At 42.5% G+C, this 20853-nt stretch overlaps 1 protein-coding gene across 1 annotated transcript in view; it reads left to right on the forward strand.

Annotated features, from left to right (window-relative positions):
* Window positions 1-20853, forward strand: part of LOC147678480 (vomeronasal type-2 receptor 1-like) — a 186028-nt gene that overhangs the window by 111185 nt on the left and 53990 nt on the right. The window contains exons 3-4 of the mRNA XM_086945657.1: window positions 816-1107; window positions 9792-10616. Of these exons, the coding sequence (XP_086801783.1) occupies window positions 816-1107; window positions 9792-10616 (1117 nt within the window). The remainder of the gene's footprint in view (window positions 1-815; window positions 1108-9791; window positions 10617-20853) is intronic.

Consider the following 20853-nt stretch of genomic DNA (forward strand, 5'->3'; position numbering starts at 1 on the left):
AAAACAAACTCGCTAAGCGTGTTTTGCGATAATTATCGTAAGTTGTTGCTAATATTCCCCCTAGTTATTTCGGCTCTCCGGCATCTTCCTCATATATCACAGTCATAGTCCTTTTTATTGTAGGTGATTCATTGTCCTCAGAGAGACAATAGCTGATGGCTATGTCCTGACTTTCCTGAAATATACTGGCTCAGACAGGGATCAAAAAAGAGCAGACTAAGTCCCTCTTACCAGCTTACTGCCATTGTTCACATATTTGAAGGACTTTTGCATGGCTAAAACATAAGTGCCCACCGTCTGAGGTGTTGAGCAAAGACCTATGGGTGTATTCAATTTCCTCTGTAGGAGACGTTTGTCCAATAGCTATTACATGTTGATAGATTTGACTGGTTTGAGGAAGATACAAGAGAACATTGGTAGATTATGGCTCAATGACCATCTACCTATAAAGAGACTGCAGAAAATATTCCAACTTACATCTCATATGTTGTGCAGGTTAAGAATGAAGCCCATCCAAAACGCTGTGTAGAAATCTTGCCTCTATTGCAAGAGGGAATTCACTGGTGAGTGTTTGGGAAACATTGACAAAACAGTGTGGAATTGCAGAATTTCAGCCAAAGCATGCTTGGCACAACAAAGAGCAATGCCAACAACATTAGTAGTAGATGTGCTCACATTCAAATTCGAAGGCACTCTTACATTATTAAAACCAACACAAAATGTCTTTTCAAATTGTTTTAGTTTTTAAATAATGTTTCAAACTTGCAAATTATTTACCAGAGACATAACTCAATGATCCTCCATGTATTTTTCAGGTTTGGTTTACAGAAATACCAGTTTATGCAAGCTATGGTGTTTGCAATTGATGAGATCAATAACAATGCGCATTTGCTTCCCAACATCACCCTGGGCTTCTGGATTTATGACTCCTGTGTCATGATGCGGCGGTCACTTGAAGGTACTTTATGGATTCTGACCGGGCAAGGGGAGATCATTCCAAACTTTCGATGTCAGCATAACCTTCCACTACTGGGCATTTTAGGAGATGCTGGGTCATCATGTTCCATCATTATGGCACGAGTGTTGGGCTTGTACAGATTTCCTCAGGTATGAATGCAACATTAAAGTGTATTGTATTCCAAATGAAGGAGTAACATATATTGAGTTAGCTATACAATTTCTGTTTGGGGGAAATTATTAATTGACATTAATGTTGCATAAATGATTAAAGCTTAAATAACCATAGGAATCCACAGCATGCAAAGCACTAAAAGTCTGCTAAATGGGGCTCACGAGGAGAGGTCCTACCTGATCACTGAAAAAATATCGAATACAAAAATATAGACGAAAAAATTATCGAACTAAAAATATAGAAAGACAAAATATCAAAATCATATCTACAAACAGGTAAGTACAAAAATATCCAATCAAAAATATCGAATACATATATATACTTAGTAAAAATATCTAATTTATTAAAATAACTTAAAAATAATTTAAAATTAATGAAATTATAAATATAATTAATTAAAACATACTTAAAAATATTTAAATAACTTACAAATTATTAAATAATTAAATTAAGTTAAAAAAAATTCATATACAACTAGATTTTTTAACACATATATATATTGACATAATATTATTAAGAATATACAATATTTTTACTGTAGCATAGCAAGAGGTTAAAATTTACTATTGACACTCCAGCAACTGCAACAGTAGGGTAGGATAAACATTGGATAGCTTAGGGGTAAAAATTACTATTCCCACTCCAGAGGGTGCAACAGTAGGGAAAGCGTTGGATAGCATAGGGGTAAAAATTACTATTCCCACTCCAGAGAGTGCAACAGTAGGGAAAGCGTTGGATAGCGTAGGGGTAAAAATTACTATTCCCACTCCAAAGGGTGCAACAGTAGGGAAAGCGTTGGATAGCGTAGGGGTAAAAATTCCTATTCCCACTCCAGAGGGTGCAACAGTAGGGAAAGCGTTGGATAGCGTAAGGGTACAAATTACTATTCTCACTCCAGAGAGTGCAACAGTAGGGAAAGCATTGGATAGCGTAGGGGTAAAAATTACTATTCCCACTCCAGAGGGTGCAACAGTAGGGAAAGCATTGGTTAGCGTAGGGGTAAAAATTACTATTCCCACTCCAGAGAGTGCAACAGTAAGGAAAGCTTTGGATAGCGTAGGGGTAAAAATACAAATTATTTACCAATTAACAATTAATAAAAAATAAATAAAAAATCAATACCAATAAATAATTGAAAATGATTAATTTAATAACAATTAAATTACTTCCCACCCTATTTCCCAATAAACACACAACCCACTTTTTTTTAATTGAAATTAACATAACTATCAATTAACCAATTAATAAAAATTAATACCAATTAAAAATTAATTATTTACCAATTACAAATTAATTAACAATTAATTCTAAAAGAATACGAATAAATAAATTAACACATTTAAATAATTACAATTAAATTACATCCCACCCTATTCCCCTATAAAGCCACAACCCACTACGGAAAATGAATTAATAAAATTAACATAATTATCAATTAATCAATTAAGAAAAATTAATTAACAATAAAAAATATATTACCAATTAATAATTAATTAACCACAAATTAATAATTAATTAACAATTAATTCAAAATAAATACCAATAATTAAATTAACACATTTAATTAATTACAATTAAATTACTTCCCACCCTATTCCCCTATAAACCCACAACCCGCTACAGAATTAAATTACACAAAAATTAAATAACATAAAGAAATACATGTATTTTTTTTCGATATTATTAAAAATTCGATATATCTCAATTACTATATTATATACTTCGATATTTTAACTTTCTATATTTTAAAAATCGATATTAAATTACTTACCTTCAAAACGATATTTTTTACCACTATATTCGGTCCATTCGATATTTTTGCCCTTCTATATGTATGAGTCGATATCATGTCTGTATACCCTTCATATCTGTATTACACAATATACACTTCTACACCTTGCATTCCCAAAGCACCTTCATATTTCAGTTCAGATATCAGCACTACTTGCATGATGCATCATGGCTCTTGTTGTCTTCAAACCCTGTCTAGATCAGGTCCTGTTTGTGGGTCTTTTTTCAACATTTTGGCTCATGCATGCTGTGGCAATTCAGACCCTTTTATAACTGTATTCTGCAATTTTCTCTTATATCTGATCAGCACTCCATTCCAATTTCTCCTGTTTCCTCCCAACCTACAAGCGCCACTGTGGTATCGTAGCGCTGACTATCCACTGGCATTATCATTTCTATTTGGCATTCTCATTCTTGATTAAGCGCCCAGTTTCCAGCGTAGCGCTCCGCATTTGCGTAGTTAATTGCAGATACTTGGTCCTACGTGCATTGCGCTGTTTACTGTAGTTGACCATTTCAGGCTTTACAATATTAATTGCTGTGTGCATAGCGCTGCTGTTTTGAGTCCTCGCATTTGTTGATGTGTATTTACATTGCCCTCGCATAGCGTCCTGTTGTTGTTTGTGAGCCCACCATTTTGTTGTGCCTGCAGCCCTTCCCTCCCCCTTCGCTAACGCCTCCCAGCTCACCCTCCCACGCTCCGCCCCCCTCCACTTCCCAACTTATGTCAGTAGGACCTACGCGCAGCGTTCACGCGCAGCGTTCTCGCGCCCCTTGCACGCCGAAGTTGCGCCAAAGGTAAGCCCGTCTACGCCCGTCCACGCCAAGGCCGCGCCCAGCGCCAGACCCCCTGGTCCTTGCAATGCCCAGCCCTCCCGCATTACATACGACGCCTCCACCCTCCTAGCCCTTAACCCCGGCCGACTCCCCAACTGCGCCCAAGCCGCTCCCAGACACACCCATGGACCCTTCACATGCTACTCCTGCAAGTTTGACGACACCAAGATAAACTCCTCATCCACGAACGCACAACAGAGATCTGACTCCAACCACCTAAAATGCATCCTGCTCAACACCCGCTCAGTCCACAGACACACCATCGACCTCTGGAACCTACTAGACTCCATCTCTCCCGACGTCGCCTTCCTAACAGAGACATGGATGAACGCCTCATCAGCTCCAGACATCACCATTGCCATCCCGGAAGGCTACAAGATCATTCGTAAGGACCGCACCGACCAAACAGGAGGAGGCATCGCTATTGTCCATAAGAACTCCATCCGCATTTCAACCAGCTCAGACGTCAACCTTGCCAGCGCCGAACACTTTCACTTCCAGATCCACACCGACCCCAAGACCACACTCAGAGGCACACTCCTCTACCGACCTCCAGGACCCCGTGCACAATTCAGCGATGTTATCACTGACTTTATCACCCCACACGCCCTCCCCTCAGAGGAATACATTCTACTGGGAGACCTCAACTTTCACCTGGAAGCAATGACAGCAACGTCACCTCCCTTTTGGACAATCTCGCCAACCTCGGACTCAAACAACTTGTCACTACGCCCACCCACATCGCAGGTCACACACTCGACCCTATCTTCACCTCCAGCAAACATGTCTCCTTCAGTCACACCACTATTCTCCATTGGACGGACCACAACTGCGTACACTTTACCTACAATAAGACCACAACTCACAACCATCCTCAACCCACTCTGCGAAGAAACTGGAACAAAATCACCATCGACCAGATATTCTCATCACTTCTTCAAAACCCCCCTGCCCACTCCTCAAACCCCGACCAAGCAGCCATTAACCTCACCCAATGGCTATCTAACAGCGCCGACATCATAGCACCTCTGAAAAAACGTCAAATTAAACTAGGCAGCAAAAACGCCTCCTGGTTCAACGATGATCTTAAGAAATCTAAGAAACTCTGTCGCTCCCTAGGGAAGGCCTGGAAAAAAGACCCAAACACCAGCACCAGGGACGCCTTCAAAAACGCCACCCGCATACACCACCAACTAATCCGATCTGCTAAGAAAGCCGCATTCAAAGACCGACTAGACAACAACGCCCACAACAGCAAGGAATTATTCAACATCGTCAAAGAATTTACCAACCCCTCAGCCAACTCCAACGACATCACCCCCTTTCAAGCCCTCTGCGACTCCCTAGCCTCATTCTTCCACAACAAAATCGCAGACATCCACAACAGCTTCGACAACCGACCCGGAGACCAACCCACCCAACCTTCTGCAGGACCTTCACCCCCCTCGAACATCTTTAATGACTGGAACCCAATCTCCACTGAGGACACCATTCGCCTGATGAACTCCATCCATTCAGGATCCCCCTCAGACCCTTGCCCTCACCACATCTTCAACAAAGCAGACTCCATCATAGCACCACACCTTCGAGACGTCATCAACTGCTCCTTCAAATCCGGCACCTTCCCAGAAAGCTGGAAACACGCCGAACTCAGCGCCCTTCTGAAAAAACCCACAGCTGACCCCACCGAACTCAAAAACTACCGCCCCATCTCGCTCCTCCCATTCCCGGCCAAAGTCATCGAGAAAGCTGTCAACAACCAGCTCGCCGCCTTCCTCGAAACCAACAAATCCCTCGACTCCTCACAGTCCGGCTTCCGAGCCAAACACAGCACAGAGACCGCCCTCATCGCAGCAACAGACGACATTCGAACTCTACTGGACAATGGAGATACAGTCGCCCTCATCCTCCTCGACCTCTCCGCAGCCTTCGACACAGTCTGCCATAGCACCCTTCTACAGTGCCTCAGAAACATCGGAATCCAAGGAAAAGCACTGGAATGGATCACCTTGTTCCTCACCGGAAGAACCCAGAGAGTCCGCCTCCCACCATTCCACTCAGAGGCCACTGAAGTCATCTGCGGCGTACCACAAGGGTCCTCACTCAGTCCCACTCTCTTCAACGTATACATGAGCCCCCTCGCGACCATCGCACGCCAACACAACCTCAACATTATCTCCTACGAGGATGACACTCAACTGATCCTTTCACTCACCAAAGACCCTAACACCGCCAAAACCAACCTACATGAAGGAATGAAAGATGTAGCCGAGTGGATGAAGCACAGCCGTCTGAAACTTAACTCAGACAAAACAGAAGTCCTTATCTTACGTACCTCCCCCTCCGCCTGGGATGACTCTTGGTGGCCAGAAGCCCTTGGAAAAGCACCCATCCCGACGGACCACGCACGGAACCTGGGCGTCATCCTGGACTCCTCACTCTCTATGAACAGACAAGTCAACGCCGTGTCATCATCTTGCTTCAACATTCTTCGCATGCTCAAAAAAATATTTCGCTGGATCCCCACCGAAACCAGAAAAATGGTCACCCATGCACTGGTCACCAGCCGCCTGGACTACGGAAACACCCTATACGCCGGTATCACTGCAAAACTCCAACGCATCCAGAACTCATCAGCCAGACTCATACTAGACATCCCACGTAAAGACCACATCTCTAGTCACCTGAAAAACCTCCACTGGCTCCCCGTCAATAAGAGGATTACTTTCCGCCTCCTAACCCACGCACACAAAGCACTCTACGAACTTGGACCCGAATGCCTCAACACACGACTTTCCTTCTACACCCCCTCCCGCCAACTACGATCCTCCAACCAAGCGCTTGCTACCGTACCTCGCATCAATAAAACCACCATGGGAGGTAGATCCTTCTCCTACCTCGCAGCTAAAACCTGGAACTCATTCCCCACTCACCTCCGTCTCACTCAGAACCACCTGGCATTCAGAAAGCAACTTAAAATTTGGATATTCGACAAGTAATTCCCCACCCTTCTTCAAGCGCCTTGAGACCCTCCGGGTATGTAGCGCGCTATATAAATCTTTGACTTGACTTGACTTGACTTGATGTCTTGTGCTTGTTGATTTTCCTGGGCTTTTCCTTCCCAAGTCTGAATACTGCTGTCTCTTCAACAGGGATTCAGTGATTCCTTGAGCATGGTTTACTCTTTGCATCTGGCTCTTTACATGCACCTGGGCTCATCTCCTAATCTTCAACCAATGTCATCCCTGAAAGCTTGGTGTTCAGTGGCTTGCATCTGACTTAATGCTGATTCTATTATGCTCTTTAAAACTCTTGTATCTATAGTTGCATGATTCCCCTTGTTTCAGTTTGTATTGCTATTACTTGTTTTTATTTCCTGTCCAGATTAGCTAGTTGTGTCTGTTTTCTGTCTCCAATTTACCATGTTTATTTTTTATGTAATTGTCTTGTTTCAGGTTCTGACTGCACTTTTCCTGGGCTGTCTTGATTCTGCAGATCCCTTACCTTGTGTCCTGTGTCTTTCCTCTGAATATTTCAGTCCTGTTGTAATTAGTATGCATATTTCCTGCTTTGTTTCCAGTATCCATAATTCTGTGCATTCAGTCCTGTTTCTGGTTTCGATTCCATTTTGATCCTGAACTTAATGGCATTCCTGTTTGTCCTGAACCCAGTTCCTGTGTCTGCATTCTCTGTTTTGTTTCCTGATGCCCTTTCTCGTGCTTGTTTAACCCCTTCGCTGCGGCGGCTATTCCGCAGCAGCGCTAAGGGGGAGGCGGGCCGCGCGGCGGTCCCGTGCTCGTGACGGAACCGCTCCGTCACAGCCCGCGGGTGAGCTATGCTTGTGATGGAACGGTTCCGTCACGGCCCCGACCGCTCTTCAGAATGTCAGCTCAGGCGCGGAGTTCGATTCTCAGGCTTGTGCCTCTGGCACAGAGACCCACCCAGCTCTATGTCTCCATAGGAGATGCTTGGCGGTTCCCTAAACTCTGTGAGTTTAATCTGCTTCCTTTATATTTTGTATGATACCTTTTTTTCGTTATATTTGTACCCATTTGTTGTTGCACTTATATATGTTAAACCCTTTCTCAGGAATTACGTTGTCCCTACAGAAAGCACGCTACCCTGTCATAAAGCATTGACCTAGACTAATCAGAGTCTTTGACATACCCCCTGTTACCTAGCATTTTCCTGAACTCACCTAGTTCCTTGACAGTTGACAGTGTAGATTCATTCTACTGGTGTAATAGCTATTTATTTATTTATTCCATTAGCTTTGTAGAGTGCTATGCATTGCCTTTCGATGGCTACGGGGCACTAGGCTTGGGCCTGTCAATGTACTTTTAACCCCTTGCATGCTGATGACGAACCCCAGCCGTCATGCACTACGGTGCTCGTGTGCTGATGACGGCTGGGGTTCGTCATGGCCCGCCCCTGTTCATTTGTTTACAGCACAGGGGCGGAAACGGGCCAGCAGTGAAGGGGTTAAGGAGGAGGAAGTGAATCTAATGAGTGAATGGGAAGCCCCAACTTGATATTCTTCAATCACATTATTGTGTGATTTAGGCTCATGACAGAAACCGATCCGAGGATGCATGTTTCCAATCCACAGAGAGCCTGACTTGGTAGCTCAGGCTGGTCTGTTCCTATGAGGAGCATGGTCAAGACTTATTTGCATATGGCTGGGCCCAAACTGGGGTGGCATGGTGGGCAAAAAAATAGTGGATTAAAAACAGATCTGTTGCCTGGGGGTGAATGTTTGCATTGTTCAGCATTCCATCCATCATCTGTTCTTTTTGCTTTTGTCCCCTTAATGGGAAAGGTATGTCTAGACGTGGGTCCCATGCTCACTGCACTGCTGGACTCAAGATAGCCTGACTTATGAAGGGCGATACCCCAAAACCGATCCCAGGATGCTTTTTACCTGTTCATGGTGGACCTAGCATGGCAGTTTGGGATGGGGCTATGATCGGCTAGAAAAGGATGGATTAATTTAAGATCTGTTGACTGGGGGTGAATGTTTACATTCTTCAGCTTTCCATCGTCTGTTTTATTGCTTCTGATGGCTCAGATGCATCCTAAGCATCTTCAAGAGGCTCATTCTCAGTGTTTTAAGATATTGTAACTTTGATCCCATGAAAATTGAAGATAATTCAGAATGCAGGCTCACATCATGCCAGTCATCACATCCCTATACTGGCTTTCTGTCACTAAAAAGAGCACATTCAATGCAATGCGCCTCCCTCATTGATCATTCTACATATTTGATTACTGTTTATCCAAAAACAACTCAATGCCTAGCATGAAAAAAACATTCCATGCCAGGAGGGCCCTAATATTGACTGTTCCACCCTTGAAAAAGAGGCAGAAGAGTTTTCTCTATCTGGATTCCAATGCTCTGTAACCTAACCATTGTATGTATAAGCATGCCCAACAATCACCAAGACCTTGTAGTTCATTAAAATCCTTACTGTCTCAATCAAGCAATCACAAGATGCAGATAGCAACCTATATAGTTTGGTATGGAGATATTCATGAATGTCTATATTCTCACTCTTTTCATCATAGCGCATGCTCATTTGCAGTGATATACACTGCACCATGTTGAAATAAGTCCTCCAACATGTCCTAGATATGGCATACTGCACTTCAAAAGGATTCCCAGTAACCCAATATAAAACAGAGTACTTGACAGCCTCCTCACCATACAGATCCTGCAGTACTATACAATATAAATAGGTCAGTGGCTATCATTTTAAACCATCAATTCTAAAACCTAAGGTCCAATTCATCTCCCCGAATACATTTCTAACACTAACAGCAACTGCATGTTACAAATAGGTTTTACAAACATTGTGTAACCAATTAAAATATGTGTTGCAATAGTCATTTCACAAACACTAGTAATATTATGATCTAAGATGGTAGACACCAAAACGATTGATTGACAGATAAATGCAAGTAGAAGATGATTTACAACATAAAGATTTCTAAAGCTGAAGACATGCTCTAAAGTGATTTTTGCTATTTGCAGATCAGCTATTTCTCGTCAAGTTCTGCCTTGAGTGACCGCAACCAGTTCCCCTCCTTTTTCCGCACTATTCCAAGTGATGATTTCCAGTCCCATGGGCTGGCACAATTACTGGTGCACTTTGGCTGGACATGGGTGGGACTTATAATTGAAGACAATGATTACGGGCTACAAGGAGTTCAGAAATTAAGGCAAGAACTTGCCAGGACAGAAGTTTGCATTGCCTTCTCAGTAAACATTGTCCTAAATCAAGCAGACAGAAATGCCCTACATATTATTCAGGTTATCAAGAACTCGACTGCTGATGCCATTGTCATATTCAGCAGTGATGCTGGGTTGATTCCATTGATTAATGAGATGGTGGCACATAATGTGACTGGGAAGACCTGGATAGCCAGTGAAGCTTGGTCTACCTCTGCCCCTCTCTCAGTGGAAAAATACAGAGAATTCCTAGCTGGCACCATAGGGTTTGCAATTCGTAGTGGAAGTATGCCAGGATTTGACCAGCATCTCACCAGTATCCGTCCATCAACAAGCAATGGATTTATAGGAAAGTTTTGGGAAGAAGTGTTTGGATGCAAGTGGCCTGACCATCAACTTCACAATGACTCTTTGGATAACAGGTCTATACTGTGCACTGGAGAGGAGGATCTAAAGAGCATTCATAATGACTACACACTTGCATCCAGTTCAAGAGTTGCCTACAATGTATATAATGCTGTTTATGCAACTGCATGGGCATTACATAATCTGAAATTCTGCAAGAATGGTGCATCAGCATTGATCGATAGGAAATGTGGTGATAGAACGGATTTCCAGCCATGGCAGGTATGCTGAACATGTTCTTTTGCATTAAATGCATATTGTGTAAAACATGAGAATTTAAAAAATAATGATTAATGGTCCCTATCTCTTGAAAACCTATTTATGGAACCATTAAAAATAGAACAGACCATGATGTTCCTTATAAAGTCATTCAAATATACAGTACAGTATGTGTAATATAAATATAAACCACAGGTTTTAAACAGAATTAGAAAATGTAATGATTGCACATTGACATATTCTATGGTCTTATTGCATTTACTCTTGTGACATTGGACATCAAAGACAGAGAGCAATCTCCACTTACACTACTAATTGTGAGAACGGGACAGAATTAATCTTGACAAAACCAACACACTAATACCACCTCTGCATCTCTGAACCTTTACCAATGCACACAATGGTATCATATTAAACAGGTATACTGAAGTTTGGAGCACAGGTCACCTTAGATTATGCAGCAACAAAATCAAACTGTTCTTACATGATGCTTCATAGTAACATGTGATTATGCAATAAAGTTCAGTGTAGTAGACTAAGACCATGTGCTGTTGATGGTATTACAAAGATAACTCATTTTGGAAATCTGAAAAAAGTAAGGCAACTTTCTTAGGGGAGATGTCAATATTCACTGGACTAGGTTACAACATCCTGTGTACCATATTTAATGCTCAGATAGAATATACCTATTCTTCAAGCCTTGGTAAAACATTGTCCCTAACTTAATACACACAAAGCATAGCCTCATGCCTTTTTCTTTGTGTTTTAAATCTTGAGCTTTAGTCAGAAAGGAAGCAGAAACTGAATACAAATCAGAGTGTCTGTAGATCAACAGAAGAAAGGGTTAGTTTAAGATTGTACTCAATGTCCACCAACCTGCCAAATACCTACACTTTGCCTCCCTAACCCTTGCACAGACCCCCCACATTCACTGTAGCCGCAGCGTAGTTTGTTTCTTCTCCTACTTCTCTGCCAAGGCCTGGAACAGCCTACCCCTCAACCTACGTACATCCCCCTCCCTAGTGAAATTCAGAAGGGGACTTATAACCTGGCATTTAGACTAAGACCAGCGAGACCTCAGCACCCGGATGCCTTAAGGGGATGAAGAGCAGCGCTTTAGAAATAATGATTGATTGATTGATTGGAACTGAGTCCCACTTGGGGCCTCATTTGAAACCTGGTAAGGGTCCTAAACAGGAAGCCTGATGTATATGTTACAATCTCAGCATGATAGTGCTGACTGAAAGCTTAATTGTGAGTTCGCCATAATCATTAGTGACAGGTAGGCCTAACTTGGAACCTGTAGATGCTGTTTCATGGATGCAGGCTTCTGACCCAAGAAAATAAATGTCAGAAAATCAGTGATCTGTCACTTAGGCTAGGTAAGTGAGCCATAACTATAACATTGAAGTCCTCAATGCCCCCAAGGAACATCGCATGAAACAGATGTTGAATATTAGTCTGTGGCAGGGAGTTGGGTACGCCACAGAGCAGAGAAGCAAGGGTTAGTGGAAAATTGTATAGCGATGCAGTGGGTTGAGCTCCTACAAACAGTAAAAGAGAATATGAAAGATGATGAGAGATCACTCTAAGCCCACATCCTTGACACAACATGGAACTTGGAAGTTACCCTGCTCTACCATTCTTCCATGCCTACCATTTTCCTTGGGGTGGCTGGCATAGAACAGCAATCATGGAGCAGCAGCCCCCCAACAAACACAACACTCAACCACTCATGTGATTAAACCTGCTTATTGGCTTGCACCTCTAAAGTATAACACAATTTTTAACAAGAATGTGGAACTGCCAAATCACGCCCTACCTGATCCCCCAAACTCCTGTCTGGAGGTGGTACGCATTACTTGGTACAAGGGGGGAGCACTAGAAACACACAGCGGATCTCAGTGCTGCATGTCTGCACTCACCATAGAGCAGCTGAACCACCGGTGTAGCCATTCCTACAATTGTGACCTGAAGGACGCTATCAGCATCTCCATTTCCCTACGCCATCTCAATTCCAGAGATCCTTAGTAAGAAGTTCGGGGCTTAACTCTAACCCAATGCAATATGGCTGACACTGAAATTCAACTCTTTTCCTGTCCCCAATACAAAATGGTTCCTGCTTACTTCCTGTTTTTGGGCCTATATAAGGAAGCCAATCCAGTCTATGACTTGTGTCACAACTCTTCAAGCTCCTAGCCCAAGTTTTCAATGCTCCTGACCCTTCTGGTTATTTTCATTCTTCGATTCTAGTGAATCTTCCTCATTCTGCAATCCTTTCCTGTGTCCTCTTCAGCTTAATTCCTCCTGGGTATTGATAATACCCCCAGAGATCTTTCTTAAGATACACCTAGAGGTCTTTCTTGCAGATGCCGACTGGAGGGCTTAAATACTTTGAAAAGTCTTTGCAGAGACCATAGTGACCAAGAACTGCCCAGATTCATGGCGGAACAGTATAATTGTGTTGTTATATAAGAAGGGTCAAAGACACAAAGTCCTTTGGATCCAATACGTTTAATTGACATAGACTGTTAAAACGTCTCTAAACTGATTCTGAATGCCTTGGATGATTGGCTCACCAAAAGGGATATTCTTTCACCAATACAAGACGTATTCAGAGAAGGATTATCAACGATTGATCAGATATTCACACACATAAATTGTAATTTTGCACATTAATTAAAATGCCCTTGTACGTGGTATTTCTAGATTTTTGGTCAGCTTCTAATTTGGTCTCAAGAAATTGACTCTGTGAGAAACTAATGGGCCCATATCATGGGATCCTGGCACTAATCCAGATTTTGTATACTGAGACTTCCTCCCAGGTAAGACAACCAAACAGGGCATATAAGCAAAAACCTATATACTAATTGAGGGATCAAGCAAGGTTGTCTCTTGGCCACACTTTTGTTTTCTCTGTATATGAATGATCTGCACCATGCAGTTAGAAAAGCCACTGATGACAACCCGAGAGTGAACAGCTTCGAGTCCCTGCCCTGTTTTAGCCTGATGACTCCATTTTGATAACTAAAATCCCATTCAGGTTTGCTAGCACAGCTAGTGTCACTATAAGAATACTGTAAAAGATAAAATCTAATAATCAATACAGGGAAAACTAAGATAATGATCATCAGGACTAAGCATTCTAGGAAGCATTCTTTTTTCATAAATGAATTAAAACTTGAAGAAGTGGCATCATTCAAGTATCTAGGCGTGATAATGGATTGAACTATAAGCTGTAAAACTCATATACAATCAACTTCTAAGAAATATGAAGCTGCTGCAAATACCATCTTACAATTAGCACGCAAACATAGTCACCGGTTCTTAAGCTTTATTGATAATGTATTCCAGGCAAAAGTCGGAGGCCAAAATGCATATAGAGCAGCTCTATGGGAAATGGATAAGTCCACTTGAAGAGTAAGCCCATTTGAAGAAAGTTCTGGAAATACCTGCTCAACTTGCCATCTAGCTTCCCAATAGTAGCATTAGAATCAAAAATTGTTTTCTCCTCAATTGAAAAAAGGTGCCCCATGGCTCTTATTATGTATGGACTAAAAAGATTGGGATCACAAGTACACGTTTAGTGTATTATGCCTGGAAAGAACATTTCCACATGAATACAAATCACCATACGTAATTTAATAGCAAAAGGAATCAGAGAGACTTGGTTTGTCTATAACAGCGAACATTAGTGATACGGGCAAAATATTTCATATGGAATAACCTACGAGCTTGGTGGAACATGGAGGTGGGTTAGTATCCCGGCAGCCAAACTCCTTTCTACCTCCCTTCGTTCCTGACCTCGTGGACCCGGCTATGCGAACTGGCAGAGTCAGGTTAATTTACCTGGGCTGATGCATTGCTGGCATCATTCTTGGTTCTCCATGGGACCTTTCTTCGACTTCTGCCTAGGTCTTTGTACGCTCTCGTCGCGTCTTCTGGCTGATGCCGGACGGCGCACACCGGACATTGGGCTAGATGTAGGTAAATAGTATTTACAGATTCATAAATACCGAATTTTATCGATTCGGTATTTACGAATCGGTAAATGCTATGTAGCTAAAAATTCGGTAAAAATTACCGAATCGTTAAGATTCGGTATTCACCGATTCGGTAATTGCCATTCATTCCTATGGGCCTCCAGGCCCATAGGAATGAATGTCAATTACCGAATCGGTAAATACCGATTCGGTAAAATTGGGAAAGAGTCAAGGGTGGCAGGGTGTCACTTTGACACCCTGTTGCACCCCTGAATAGTGCTGGTGTGCACATGTGGCACACATACATGCTCTAAGGGCATGTATGTCTGTCACATGGCACAGGTGTAAATGCACAGATTTGCATTTACACAGGTATTCGTTATTTACCACCAACTAATAGTTGGTGGTAAATAATGATTCCTTAAAGCACAAAAAACACTCTTTAAAGTGCTTCCTACATCTCATTTACCGATTCAGTAAATACCGAATCGGTAAATGATGATTCGGTAAATAGCAAATCGGTAAATACCGATTTGTTATTTACCCAATCGGTAAATATACCACCTACATCAGAAAAGGCTATTACCGGTCGGTAACGGCCGATTTCGGCCGTTACCGACCGGTAAGGGCCTTCCTACATCTGGCCCATTCTTTCCTACGGGTAGGAGGTGGGTGCTTCAGGCTGCCGGTGAACTGCGGAGGGAGAGGCATGTTGTCTCACCGATTTCTTACTGGGGCGTTCCTGGAAAGCCTGGCACCTGTTTGGTGAGGCGATATCCAACTATTTGACTCCTGCCTGGGGACCAGAAGCCTTTGAGTCAGGGCATAGTTACAAGGCACCAGCGGTCTTCCGGCTATGGAGAAGTGCCACCCCTATTTCTCCCGCACATGAGCCCAAGATGAAGAAGGAGCTGGGGCAAGGCTGAAGGGGCCTCATCAACATCCTTGGATGCTGGTGGTGAGGAAAAAATACAGAAAGAAGGGGAAAAAAGAAGAAATTGGTGGAGGATGGGCTTGAGCTACCTGCTAAAGTAACTCATGGGGAGGTAGACATTTTTTCAGATGTGCCAGATATCAAAAATGTCCGAGGCAGCCAAATAGATATGCTCTAAAGAATAATAATATCTGTACGGTGGATGGCCCCCAGACCCCTGAGTATCTTTTGTCAGAAAATTGTATGTAAAAAAGAAAACAGAGCGAGTTACAATAATAACACCCTTTTTGAGATTGTTTTTTAAAGTTCATTAGATTTGCAAAAAACAGGGGGAATACACCAATATGTCCCTACTGCTAAAAGATTTCAAATATTAGGGGGAATGGAGGAGGGGGGGTCAAGACTCGATCTCCACTATAGGAGCTACTGTACCTGGTCCAACTGGAAATACCCAGATGCAGCCAGGCTTGATCTGGATACTAGATACACCATCATTAGAGATCAGAAATAAGTTTGCGATCTCAGAGAGAAATCAAAGTAAGATTCAAGAAACCTGTGAGACTTTAGAAGGCAGAATGTCAGACATTACAGATACATCTAGAATTGACTTCTTCTTGATGGATTCAAGGCTGGTGAGTAGCATGAGAGAAGTTAGCCATGTCCCTGAGTACCCATCAGATCACTCTGCATTAGCCTGAGACTTGGTACTAGAAATGTGGGCCGCTCAAAATAGATGGACTATCGATAGGTTGCTGCTACAGGATCCTACAGTTATTACCAAGCTGTAGAGTGACTCTCTAAAATTCTTCATGATTAATGACGCTTCAGCACCAGTTCATGTGATATGGGACACTTAAAAAGCTTTCATATGGGGTAGAATAATTAGCTTGGAAGCAAAAAAATTAAAAGAATCCAAGTGTAGGTTAAAAACTGTGGAAGATAATATTTTAATAGCTATGTCTAAAAGAGGTTTGCAAATAGGGGCAACCAGATTAGGTTGGGACAAACAATGAAATAAAGACAGCAAAACAAGCCTTAGCAGACTATCTACATGAAATCTTAAGGAAAAAATGGGAGGCATGCAAATTAGCCCATTATGAGTATGGGGAGGAATGCGGGAAACTCCTTGCCTGGAAATCCCCCTCCAAAGTCACAATGTACAGAACAAAATAAATCATATCTAATGACTCTGGGAGGGCTAACACCTCCAGTGAGGAGATCGAGCACACCTTTAGAGTTTTGTTTCAAAATCTATACACAGAAGATCTTACAGATTCGGAGGTTGAGGTGAAGGAGTATATTGATAGTGTAACACTTCCCTTGCTCTGTGAAAACTCAGCCCGATTGCTTAACCAGAGAATTACTTAATAAGAGGTCCAGTCCACAACTAAAAATCTAAAATAGTAGCGTGACCAGGCTGGATGGATTTCCTAATGAGTTTTACATTTCTCTTTAAGACGTAATAGTCCCTGTTTTGGTTAGACTGCAGCTATCAGCTTGATCCTAAAACCAGACAAAGATCCCAAGAGGTGCAAGTCTTATAGACCAATGTCCCTGTTGAATGTGATTATAAAATCTATGCACAGGTTCTTGCTAAGAGATTCGAGTCAGTGATTGGCCTTGTGGTTCAGCCCAACCAAAAGGATTTTATAAGGTGTCGCCAGCTCCATGACTTAACAAATGAACTGATCGGTGCAATCGCTATAGTATTGGTAAACCATCGACTCCTGTCGGTTTTTACCTTCGATGCAGCAAAGGCTTTCAACAGAGTCAGTTGGCGTTTTCTCTGTTGTACAATGCATCAATTTGGTTTGGGTGAGAAGTTTGTTAGAGCTATTTGTGGCATCTATAAGACCCATTCTGCTAAGATCCTGGTTCATGGGTCCTTCACAAATTCAATTACCATAGAGCGGGTGACCAGACAGAGATGCTTTCTCTCCCCTCTTCTTTCTGATCTATACATGGAACCCCTGGCAAGCAAAATTAGAGCACATCAAAATATTTTGCCATTTGAATGAATTGATGGGTAAAAAAAGGTGGCACTTTATGCCAATGATCTGATGATTTTCACGAGGGATTGTGCCCAATCCTCTTCAGCCCTTGCTCTTCTGCTGTCTGAATTTGGTTAAGTTCAGGCTAAAAAATTAATGCACTAAAAACTGAGATCATGTCTTGGAACACCCAAACAAATAACCTTCTGATGAAGCAGGAGATTAGGTATTTTAGGATTGAAATAACTCATGATCTTAATAGGCAGACTCAGGCAAACCTTGATAAAAAAATTAAGGAGGCTAAGGCAATGATGAGGCATTGGTGGGGGATATCACTCTCAATTGTAGGACGCTCCAATAGGGTGGAGATGTCAATCCTCCCAAATTTTACGTTCATCTTCAATGTAATCCCACTGACTTTTAACTCTAAGGCCTTACAATCCCTGCAAAGGGACATATCAAGCTTTATTTTGTCAAATAAAGGGGTTAGGTTAGCCTGGAATAAATTAAGGAGGCCACAATAAGAAGGTGGCGTAGCTGGTCCAGATATCCATTTTTATTGCTGTGCTTTTCAATTAAAGAACATTAGGGGCCAGATGTACGACCATTTTATATTGCGCCTCGCAATTTGCGACTAATTGCGAGGCACAAATTGCGATGCACAAAATAAAATGTACAGCAGTGTGTTTAACACTTATTGCGATTCCCAATAGGATCGCAAATTGAAAGGCTCATTAATATTAATTAGCCTCTTGCAATTTGTGAGACCATTGGGAATGACAGGCCCTCCCAAGGATGGCGGCCTGCTGGGGTCAGCAGACCACCATGCCAGGGACTGTTTTTAAATAAAGCAGTTTTTTTGTCAAATGCAGCCCGTTTTCCTTAAAGGAAAACAGGATGCATTAAAAAAAAATGTTTTTGTTTCATTTTTTTTAAGGCAGGCAGTGGTCCCAGGGACCACTGCCTTTCCTTACAAAATAGTTTTGCATGCATTTGTAAAGGGGAAGAGGTCCTTTGGGGACCCCTTCCCATTTGCGAATGGATTAGCATTACTTGAATTAGGTGGTAATTGCGAATGTTTTGCAACCGCAACTGTGGTCGCAAAACATTAGCACATGGTTTTGAGACTCGCTATTTGGAAGGTAGTGACATGTCAGCGATAAAAAGAGAAAATCAGCATTTGTTTACATGGGGACGAATGATAACAAAAGGCAGAGAGAACCAGTAGAAAATTTGAAGGAGTGAGAATTGGTACACAGAGAGGGCCGAGCAGTACAGGAGATTATTCACAGAAGCAAAAGCCATGATAGAAGGTGGTATGGTGATAATAGAGAGTTATTGGAGGAATTTGCTCATTACGAGGGTTTTAGCTTCCTTTTTGAAGATTGACAGAGAAGGTATCCTTCTGATGGAGGATAGTAGTGCGTTCCACATTCTTGCTGCAGCCCCAGAGAATGCTTGGTGATATATGTTTTTTCCTTGCGGGTGGCTGGAGGACAAGGTCTCTGGCGGACCAGGAGTTTCTGAATTTCACAGATGCCACGATTTTCTGGGCAAGGTATGCCGGAGAGTTTGTGTACAGGGCTTTGTGTGTGTGATGCAGGCCTGCTTGAGCTGGATTCCAGCTTCAAGAGGAAGCCAGTTCAAGGCCTTCAGATGTGGTGAAATGTGGTCAAATTATTTTGAGCCAGGTAAGAGTCTAGCAGTTGCTAAATAGACTTTGTACATGGCTCATGATGTTTTTGCATGCCCAAATGGGTTCGCAAACCCATTTGCGCATGCAAAAATGGGTTGTGCATTTGGCCTTAGATTTCTTTTTTTGTAAAGCAGTCTTCTTTTCCTCATTCCATCTAGCCATTCGTTGGTGACAAATTAAAGTTGGCTACCCACATATTTTAAAGAAAATTAAATTCTTCAGATCTTGAGAGTGGCCAGCGTGCTCTAGTTTCAGATACAGAACATTTTGAAGATTCCTTACTATAGTTCTGCCGCCCGATCTGGAATCCTCCCGGAACCCCTACCTGTCTACAGGACAAGCTGACAATGCCCCTGCAGGAATCAGGAAAAAATAATTGGGGTCAGTCACTATTGAACAACAAGTTAATCGCATGGGACTTCTGAACAATATAACGATCCATAAAATCTCACAATTTAAATATTATCAACTACTGAGCTGGGCGCACAGAAATGGCAAAGATGGTGAAGGCAATGAAGAAAGGGAAAACAAGTTACTGAGGCCTCTTTTCCAGAGGAAGGAGATGGCCAAGTGGTACTGGATTTTGGTAAAGGAAGACTCGCCTTCATTGTCTCTGGATGAGTCCTAGAGGAGAGACCTGCCTAGGACTGACATCACACTCATGGCAAGTATCGATGTGCACTCTATGGTCTGTTGTCAAAGCTACTCATTTAAGAAGAAATCATCTTTTTACAGTACATAGATCGTATTGGACCCATAAAAGGCTTTCAAAGTTGGGAGGCCAAGGAACCAAATACTGCCCTAAGTGCTTTGCCTTAAATGCAGACAACATTCATATGTTTTGGCAGTGTCCTAAGAGCCAGGGCTACCAGGATGATGTTAGTAAGTCTGTTGGACCCGGGCCTTTTTGGCTGGTTCACCCCTGAACTTTTTGCTTTTGATGGCGACCTGGCGTTCGCGATTTCTGGCTTGGCACACTTTTTCCCTGTGTCCCAGGGTAAAGTGCGTGCGTGTAGTGAGGTTGGCCTGCCCTCCCATAGGAATGCATGGGGAATGTATGTGACCTTGTTAGGTCCTGATGCGTGGGGAGTGCAGGCTCGAGTTTGGTATGTGCGGACTTGTGAGATTGAATGCTGCGCAATGATGTGTGTGGCGTGAATGTGTCTAGTGTGAAAGTACAAAAGGAAAGGGAGTAAGAGGGAGGAAAAAGGTGTAGGCTCACCCTCCAAATACTGTAGTCAACATAAGATCACTGAAAACAGAAACCTGAAAGCCTAGCCGGTCACTATAATTCCATTCACAACACTCATTGGGGTTGGCCTGGAAGGTATAGTAGATGGAAAAAGAGAATTGCTCTTTTTCTTGGTGTCCCCTCACTCACCAGGGTTGCCCCATGGTGACATGCTTCATCATAGGGGCCATCACAGTCCTCTACGGGCTGGGGTGTGCTGCTACTTGCGAATTACGTAGGAGCACTTATAATTGACTATGTGTGGTGCGGGTGTGATAGTGGAGTGGTCTAAGTGATATGTTTAAAAATACCTGCCCAGTAAGATTTCAATAAACTTTATTCTTGCTTCCATGTGGTAACATTAAAATATGGGGTGGAAAAAACGAGGATACCTAAACGTAATGT

Source organism: Lissotriton vulgaris, chromosome 12 (assembly GCF_964263255.1).
Source record: "Lissotriton vulgaris chromosome 12, aLisVul1.2, whole genome shotgun sequence".
In the NCBI taxonomy this organism is placed as follows: domain Eukaryota; kingdom Metazoa; phylum Chordata; class Amphibia; order Caudata; family Salamandridae; genus Lissotriton; species Lissotriton vulgaris.